Source organism: Camelina sativa, chromosome 1, assembly GCF_000633955.1.
Source record: "Camelina sativa cultivar DH55 chromosome 1, Cs, whole genome shotgun sequence".
NCBI classification, from domain to species: Eukaryota; Viridiplantae; Streptophyta; class Magnoliopsida; order Brassicales; family Brassicaceae; genus Camelina; species Camelina sativa.
The window spans coordinates 17,143,685-17,153,392 of NC_025685.1; the positions used below are offsets into that span (position 1 = coordinate 17,143,685).

Genomic DNA, 9,708 nt, shown 5'->3' on the forward strand with positions numbered 1-9,708 from the left:
CTTTGTTGGGTTCTATGGGGTGATTCAAGGGGAATTCATAGGTTCGCTTCAATTAGGTTGTTAGATCTTATTTTCGGTTTTATATTAGAGTTCTTTTGGGACATCTTTATCTTAATGCTTATGCTTGGATTGATCACCAAGTACTGATCTAGAGAACGGGAGCGCTAACCGTGTTATCCTACTTCTCCGAACTAGTGTTATACCGAAGCCTTGCTCGTAACCTGCGTAAGTTGAGTTGCGAAGTTTGGTGAATGTATCGAACTTGTTTAACTAGCTGGTTGACATGCGACGTTGCCTGCGAAAGTTGATTAATGGAGCGTGAAGACTTTAGACTTTCATTCTATGAGAATAGCTTTTTAGTTCATTAGTGTTTCGTAGTTGAGAACCTAAACCGAAAATTAGTATTTACTTGTTAGATCTTACACTTAATATTGCTTAGAACCATGAAAACCATAAGATGACTTCCAAAACCCCCAACGCCTTAGTCTTAAACCGCTTTTATTTACATTTTATTTATTTTGCAATAGTTATTAGGAAAACCAAAACTCCAATCTCTTCTTTAGTCTTAGCCATAGTTCTTTCCCTTTTAATTCAATTTGTGCTTGCTATTACTCTCTGTGGGATCGATCCTAAAATACTACAATTGATTAACTGTGCACTTTCAGTCGTCGTGTAGTCTTTTCAGGTAAAAGATTTGGAGTGAAATTCTACACACATCACAATATGATTTGAGTAGTAAAAACACCTCATCAACAAGAAATACACAATAAAAAACATGAAACATAGGATTTGACTAATAGAAACGACTCCTAAAAAAGACAATAATTAAGACAGCAACATAGGATTTGAATAATTAGTAACCAAATTATCCTAACATCTCATCTATTAGCTTCTTTCTCAGGTTGAGTTCAGGTTCATTTCCACATGAAATCCAATCAACCATTTCCTTTAACATTCATTAAACAAGGACATGAATCAACTTATGCAATGCTTTAAACTCAATTGGCCTAGTAATAAAGGTTTTAGAGACAATGTTGATCTCTCTTTAGAGTGGGGCTTATCAATATCAATGGTCTCTCATAAAAATGGATTGAGCTTTAGAAGAAGGCTAAAGGTAAAAACACTTAGACACATACAAGAACAAAACCTTGTCCATCCAAAGATACCCAAAGTGTTTATCCTATCATTCTAATCCCAAAATGTCCTAGTCCTACCCTTTAACTTCATCTCTTCTCTTTTGTCCTTTTTCTCTTTTGTATTTCAGCCTTAGGAGAGGTTTCTTATTTGAATCATCTAGTGGAATGGGGTTTCTTTCTTATTTGCTATGGTTCCCTTTTCTTCTCATTTCTTAAGACATACAAGCTTTTTGCTAGACTCTTTTTTTCTTTCTTCTTTCTTTGATCAGAACCATCCTTAACAATTTCATACCTCCCATTCTTTCACTAGAGCTTATATTTACTTAAGCACACTCCTCTCCTAAAGACTCTACCCTTTTCTTTCTCTTTTTTTTCTCTTTTCTTTTCTTTTTCAAACCAACCAAGTCCCAAACCCAGAATTTAAACCACCTAGTCCTATCTAGTTTGAAAGTTGCAAACTAGAACTACACAAGGCTTTACTCTTGTCAGTTCAAACCTAACACTTTCTACAAAGCTCAATCCCAAAAAGGCCTTACTCACACAAGAATAAACATGGCTTGAAAGAAGGTTTGGTTAAGGGTATTGGAAACTGATCTTAATGATTACATCAGCTACTTGGATCAACAAGAGTGGTAAAAAGGAGAAAGATGATCCACATATGTAATGTATATGGTATCCATGAGTTTAAAGCAATGCACAATTTGATAATTAAAAGTCAATATTAGGTTCTTATAAGTAGGAAATGATATCAAATCACAACATGCTTCAATTTAGACCAAATGCAATGTAGGAATTTAAGGTTTGGTTCTACCTGATGCTTGTAGCTACTCAACTAGCATCAAAGTACTATTAACTTGGGCATTGATCATAGTTTAGTGAATTTTAGCAAGCTAACAAGGTTAAACTCATCATAGATCCCTAATGCAAATATTAAACAGTCCTATGTGAAACATGCTAAACAAAATCCTAATATGCAATGCAAACTACATGAACACTCTTCTTTTTTTAAAGATTTTTGTGAAAAATTTTCAATTTTTTTGGTTTTTCTATGCCATAGATGAAATGCAAGTTCTAATATGATTATGCTCAAAATTTGAAATAAGAAAACAGAAAAAAATGTCAAATGCTATATCAAACCCTCCCCCAAACTTAAATTACACAGTTCCTTGCGTAAGAAATTTTTCAAGAGGATTCAAGACTCAAAATAAAATAAAACTAGAGATGCAATACATTGAAGAAGCTGTCCACATCCTCATTCATGTTTTCATAAGTGTAGTTGGGGTCTTGTTGCTGAATTGGAGGTGGGGAAGGAGACAACTCGACTATGGTCATCGACTAGCACTCGGTTGAGTAGGGTGGTCGAGTTGGCTGCCGAGCTGGTGGTGGGGGAAAAAATTGTTGTCTTTGCTGCTGGTAGAATTGCTGCAAGAGGGCTGGATCCATGAAGTATTGGGGAGAGATGGGACGGTAAGCTTGGCCATAAGGGATAGCTTGGATAACCTGTTGGAGCTGGGCAACCATAAGGAGGTCTGGGCATGTACTCGGTCGAGTGCATTGGAGGTGCTCGGTCGAGTGGGTGCTCGAGTGAACCGGTCGAGTGCCTCGGAAACTGTTGTTCTAGGCGACTTGAACCTCTCATCCTCTGAATTGGCTCATGCATTGAAGCTCTAGCTGGATCCACTGGGTTTTCAGCTCTAGATATTGCTCTAGTTGAGCTACTACTCCTCAAAGGCCTAGATGGTGCTGGTGAAAAATTCTCATTCTTCAATTCAGCAAACTCTTTCTTTAAACCCTTGATGGACTTAGTCATCCTTCCCATCTTCCCATGCCACTTGTTCCATTTTTGTAGAAGTGTCAACCTCTTGCTAGTCTCCCTCAATCCTCTACTATCTCTTGGACTTGGCTCATAATCTTCAAAATAAAATTGCTCTTCCCCATCAGCCATCTCCACATCTCCATCTTGATCTTCTCCTATTTGGGCTGTGCCATCAAACAAAAGCTCAGCAGCTGGTCAAAAATCAATGTTTAGCCCTTCACTTATGGTGGTGAGAGCTTGATTAGGTAGGACCAGCTGAGTCTTCCCTAGTGTTGGATGCTCAAAGTTGAAGAGGTGCTTCCCATGGTGCATCTCCTTGGCTAGAATGAGAGTGGAGGTGAGGTAGTTGGTGTCAACCCATCTTGGTTTGGCCTGCTCTCCCTTAAGTGGTACCTTGGCAGCTAATAGCATTGGAGTGATGATTCCTCCAATGGTTAGAACTCCAATTGATCCTTTCTTGTGCAGCTTGCTCACCCAGCTTCTATAGTAGATCAATTGGTCACTGAGGACCATCGCAAGATCAGTCTCCACACTACTCCCAAGGATAATGGTCCCATCTCTTGCTTGAAGGATTATGCCATTGAGTGCTACATAAATCATCTTGAGCTCTCCTTCATTCACATTTCCAGTCTCCTTTCTAGCAAAGAAAGTGTTTGCTAAGGCTTTGTGGAAGTACCTTAGGACTAGGCTCCTTATCTTTGAGCTTTTGGACTTAGAGGATGAGTAGATGTTGCTATCTCCAATGGTTTCCCAAACAGCAAAGAGCTCTTCCCTTGGTATAACCATACTCCTTTCACTACCAACTTCAAATCCAAAGATATTGGCTATCTTCTTGAATGGAAGCTCATATCTCTTTCTCTTGATGGTGAAGTCACAACAACCAGCTCCCAATTCTTTATCCATCCTTGGGTAGAAGTGAATCTTGATGGTGGCTAAGAACTCGCAGCTTTCTTCTTTATATCCTTCCATGCACAATCCCATGAACTTGCTTAGATTGCACTTCTCAAATAGATACTCTACATCTTCAGCAATCCCCAGCTTCTCCATGGTTTCCTTATGTGGAAATCTTGTTCCTTGGAAGCTCATCTTCATGAAAGCTTCATAGAGCTGTTTTGGAGTTAAACCACAAAATTCTTCTTCTTCTTCCCCTCCTTCTTGTTCTTCTTTACTTTCACTCTCTTCTTCTTGTTCTTCAACTGCTGGCCTCTTCCCTTTTGTTTTTGTTCCTCCTCATGTGCTCTTGAAGAGTGAACTCCATCTCTTCTTCACTCTCAGTTCGCTCAGGATCCTCCTCAATAGGCTGATGTTTCTTACTCGGCACGCCACTCGACCTCCTACTCGAACCAGCACTTGGTCATTTGGCTGCTCGAGTAGGTTGTCGAGTACTTCCACCAGCTTGTCTTCTTGATGCAAGTATGCATCACTTCGTTCCAAGGAGCGATCAGCAGCTTGTTGAGATGATCTTGTGGACCTTGAAGACATTTTGAAAGAAAGAACTGAAAGAGATAGACTCAAACCTTAAAGTTAATAGGTTAGTAACTGATAACTCTCTAATTTATATGTTTTTAGCATCCTTTTTTGTACATATTTTGCATTGTTCATACCTCTAACTCAGCATTTTTAGGTCATTAACTGTAGAAATTCACTTTTAGACCATTTAGGGTGTTGCATTTCTGCATTTGCATATTTTGGATGAAAACAGGTGCTAAAGAGCCAAAAATGGGGGAAAACAAGGACATTCCGAGCATGTACCCGAAGGAGCATATCCTTCCTGCTAGAAATAAACAACCATTTGGATTGATAACCTATTGTACTACAACTGCATAGGGAATTGATACCCTGGGTGAAAACCCAACTATCAATTTGGCGCCGTTGCCATTTGGTTGATTTCATTTTGCTACGTTTAGGATTTCAGCACTTGCTAGATCAAGTTCTTTTGTTTATATTTGGTTCGGATACTGACTTGTTTGCTTTTGCATCGTTTGTTTTGAATCTCAGGTACAACCCGAGCACCCACCCGACCCGTCACTCGATCACCTGGATCGAGTTGATCCGCGTGTACACACTCAGACAACTACCTGTGCTTGCAAACACAATCAAGAGGTAGCCAAAACCTGAGTCCTTTCATCGACAACATCGACATACCTAGGCTCCTCAGACAACAACAATTTCAACCAGAACCAGCTATCATTGAGGAGACGATGAATAATCAGAACGGTCCACCAGCTCCTCAAGCAAGGACCAATATCGGAGCAGGAGATGCTCCAACTACTCACACTCAAAGGAATGGCATTGTGCCACCAGCTGTGCAGAACAACAATTTTGAGATCAAGAGTAGTCTCATCCAGATGATACAAAGTAATAAGTTTCATGGATTGCCAATGAAGGACCCATTGAATCATCTAAAATCAATGGAGTCAGTGAAGATGGATTCAAGCTCAGGCTTTTCCCATTCTCTTTGGGAGACAAAGCACACATCTGGGAGAAATCGCTCCCTAAGGAGTCCATCACCACTTGGGAAGCATGCAAGAAGGCATTCTTGGCCAAATTCTTCTCTAACTCCAGAACCGCAAGGCTGAGAAATGACATTTCCGGCTTTGTTCAGAAGAAAAATGAAACGTTCAGTGAAGCTTGGGAAAGTTTCAAGGGATACACTACCCGATGTCCACATCACGGCTTCAGCAATGCTTCATTGCTGAACACACTTTACAGAGGAGTGGTCCCCAAGATACGAATGTTGCTGGACACCGCAAGCCATGGCAACTTCCTCAACACGGATGTCGATGAAGGTTGGGACCTAGTGGAGAACTTGGCTCAGTCTGATGGCAACTACAATGAGGAATATGAACGCTCTGTGTGATCTACAGGAGAGGAAGATGCCAAGTACAAGAGGGACATGAAAGCCCTCAATGACAAGCTTGACAAGTTCCTCAAGCAGCAGAAGCATGTTCATGCCCTATCAGAGGAAGAGCAGTTTCTACAACAAGATGGGGAGACTATACAGATAGAGGATGTTAACTACATCAACAACCAAGGAGGTTACAACAAAGGGTACAACAACTACAACCAAATCCGATTGTGCCTTACCAAAATCCGATACACAGCCCGATACTGCCAACAAGTTTGTCATCGCTGGATTTACTCTCCCTAATGCATACTGACCTATCCACTCAGAAGACATAAACGATTCACATTAATACAAGATTCAACAATCTTGCTTGTCACCTGTCAGCCAATTTCCAACAATTGCATTTGATGCCTTAGGATCTCGAATTCAGGTTATTACGGATAACTCGGCTTCCACCTCAACAAGTCACACGGAGTCTGCAAATGAGATCGCCTTACGGAGTGGCCGACAATTACCCCCGAGAACAGTACCACTGGACATCACTGAGGACAGCAATGATATAGATGGGGAGGATCTCGGTGAACCGATCGTTTCTGCTGAACCACCAAGCCACTCCCCAGCACAACCCGATGCTCAACCAGATCCATCACCCGACCACACCACTAGGATAGGTGATCGGGTTTACCCTCAGGTAACTCCGCCTCCTGCAGACAAACCAGGAAGAGAAAAGCAAAAAGAAAGGAGATTCATTCCCCCACCTTACAAGCCACCTCTGTCGTTCCCTGGACGATTTTGCAAGGAACTCTTGGAGAAGTACAAAGCACTGTTTGAGAAACAGATGCAGGAACTCGAACTTCGCATGCCCCTTATGGATGCTTTCACCTTGATACCTCCTTACCAGAAATTCCTGAAAGATGCAGTCATGGAGCGAATCAAGCAAGTTCAAAGGATGGTTATACTTAATCATGAGTGCAGTGCCATAATTCAGAAAACTGCCGCACCTAAGAAAATGAGCGACCCAGGATCGTTTACTTTACCTTGCTCTATGGGACCATTGAAGTTCGGAAGATTTCTTTGCGATTTGGGGGCGTCAGTCAGCTTGATGCCACTTACTGTAGCTAATCGTCTCGGATTCGAGAAATTCAAGCCTACAGACATCCAACTGGTTCTGGCTGATCGAACTACGAGGTTTCCAAGCGGAATTTTGGAAGACTTGCCAGTCAAAGTAGGGTCAGTAGACATACCAACCGACTTCGTGGTTTTGGAAATGGATGTGGAGCCAAGGGATCCGCTTATCTTAGGACGACAATTCTTAGCCACCGCAGGAGCAATAATTGATGTAAGGAACAGGAAGATCGATCTGAAGCTCGGGGAAGACCTCACTATGCAGTTTGACATTCGGGAAACTATGAAAAAAGCTACGATAGCTGGGCAAACCTTCTATATAGAGGGATTAGAAAAACTGCACGAGGAGCCATTTGAGGAGATTGCGATAGGGGATTGTTTACAAACGGCACATAAAAATGATGGTTAGGAGGGGTTCATGCATCAAGAAACAGAGCTCTACAAGGAATTGCTTGATACTTCTCTAGATGTCATCGAACCAGAGCTAAGTGAGGACATGAAAGAAGCTGAAAAAGAGGGAGTGATACTCGACAATACAAGCTGGGACGAGTCAGTGGTCAACTCCTACGTCATGTCCTGCAGCTGCTCGACACCAACCAACCCGGACACTAACCCGATCACCCCATCGAGTAGATTGATCGAGCACAACCTCGAGCAGTAACTCCAAACCGCCGACGATTGGTCCGAATCTAAGGCGCCTAAAGTGGAACTAAAATCTCTTCTATTCGGGCTAAGGTACGCTTTCTTAGGCCCTAATTCCACTTATCCAGTGATCGTAAATTCTAGCCTACCTGAAAAGGAATTGAATTTGCTTTGCACCCGATTAAGAAACTATAGGAGAGCAATAGGCTATACTTTAGATGATATCAAGGGTATATCCCCTGATCTTTTCACCCACATGATAAACCTTGAGGATGAATCGTACTCTAGTGTGGAACCTCAGCGTCGGCTAAACCCGAACCTGAAAGAGGTGGTGAAAAAGGAAATTCTGAAGCTGTTCGATGCTGGAGTTATCTACCATATATCAGATAGCACTTGGGTATCCCCGGTGCACTACGTTCCGAAGAAAGGAGGAATCACCGTCGTCAAAAACGAGAAGGACGAGCTGATTCCAACAAGGACGATAACTGGTCATCGAATGTGTATCGACTATAGGAAGCTTAACGTAGCCTCTAGGAAGGATCATTTCCCCCTGCCTTTCATCGACCAAATGCTGGAACGACTCGCTAACCACCCGTACTACTGCTTCCTAGACGGGTATAGTGAATTTTTCCAAATCCCAATTCACCCTGCTGACCAGGAGAAAACTACCTTCACCTGCCCTTACGGTACTTTTGCCTACAGGAGGATGCCTTTCGGTTTGTGCAACGCCCCCACGACTTTCCAAAGGTGCATGACATCTATCTTCTCGGATTTAATAGAAGAAATGGTAGAGGTTTTTATGGATGACTTTTCAGTATATGGAGCTTCTTTCACATCCTGTCTGTCAAACCTCTGCAAGGTGCTGAAAATGTGTGAAGAAACCAATCTAGTGTTAAACTGGGAAAAAGGCCACTTTATGGTCCAGGAGGGAATAGTTTTGGGGCACAAGATCTCAGAAAAGAGGATAGAGGTCGACAAAGCCAAGATCGAAGTAATGGTTCAGCTGCAACCTCCCAAATCAGTGAGAGATGTCAGAAGTTTTTTAAGACACGCAGGATTCTACAGGCGATTCATTAAAGGCTTCTCTAAGATCGCACGACCGTTAACATGACTACTTTGCAAGGAAGCAGAGTTTATTGTCGACAAGGACTGTTTAGATGCCTTCAACAAGATAAAGGAGGCTTTGGTGAGCGAACCAATAGTTCATGCTCCTAATTGGGACCATCCCTTTGAGATTATGTGTGACGCGTCAGATTACGCTGTGGGAGCGGTACTAGGTCAGAGAATAGATAAAAAGCTCCACGTGATCTACTACGCCAGCAGAACCATGGACGATGCCCAGACGAGGTATGCGATAACTGAAAAGGAACTCCTTGCTGTGGTTTTCGCGTTTGAAAAGTTCAGAAGCTACTTAGTCGGTTCAAAGGTAATTGTCTACACGGATCATGCTGCCCTACGGTACATCTACTCAAAAAAGGACACCAAACCTAGGCTCCTCAGATGGATCCTTCTTCTGCAAGATTTCGACATAGAAATCCTGGATAAAAAAGGAATTGAAAACGGGGTAGCTGACCATCTGTCCAGGATGAGAATCGAAGATCCACTCCCAAAAGAAGACTCAATGCCCGAAGAAAGACTGATGCACATCGCCTTCTTGGAGGAAATGAGCCACACGATCAGACACACGATAGCTTACTCGATCCCCGAGTCAGCAAGGTCGATCGAGTTCATGGCAATCGAGTCGGCTAAGCTCCCATGGTACTCAGACTTCGTGAACTACTTGGTGTGCGGGGAAATTCCTAAGGACTAATACGCTCAAAGAAAGAAGAAATTCTTCAAGGATGTCAACAACTACTACTGGGACGAACTCTATCTCTTCAAGAAAGGGACGAATGGCCTGTTCAGACGATGTATAGTAGACGAGGAAGTCCAAGGAGTACTAGAGCATTGTCATGGGTCCGCCTATGGAGGACATTTTGCCACCGTCAAAACAGTCCAAAAGATACTCCAAGCTGGTATTCGGTGGCCAACAATGTTCAAGGACGCACAACTCTTCATAGCAAAATGTGATTCGTGCCAGAAAATGGGTAACATAGGTCGACGAAATGAAATGCCTCAACAGCCGATCTTAGAAGTCGAAA

The 9,708-nt window shown here is 42.3% G+C and overlaps 1 protein-coding gene across 1 annotated transcript; it reads left to right on the plus strand.

Annotated features, from left to right (window-relative positions):
• On the plus strand, window positions 5,849-7,334 carry LOC104709059. The gene is made up of 2 exons (XM_010425729.1): window positions 5,849-5,899; window positions 6,231-7,334. Exons 1-2 carry the CDS (start codon window positions 5,849-5,851, stop codon window positions 7,332-7,334), a joined length of 1,155 nt encoding a protein of 384 aa, XP_010424031.1.

What these genes read in the sequence shown, in the direction of transcription:
- LOC104709059 (XM_010425729.1), top strand. Translation starts at nt 5,849, where the DNA reads ATGAAAGCCCTCAATGACAAGCTTGACAAGTTCCTCAAGCAGCAGAAG. An exon ending in TCCTCAAGCAGCAGAAGCAT is followed by an intron (nt 5,900 to 6,230) that starts GTTCATGCCCTA and finishes TCTCGAATTCAG; the next exon opens with GTTATTACGGATAACTCGGC.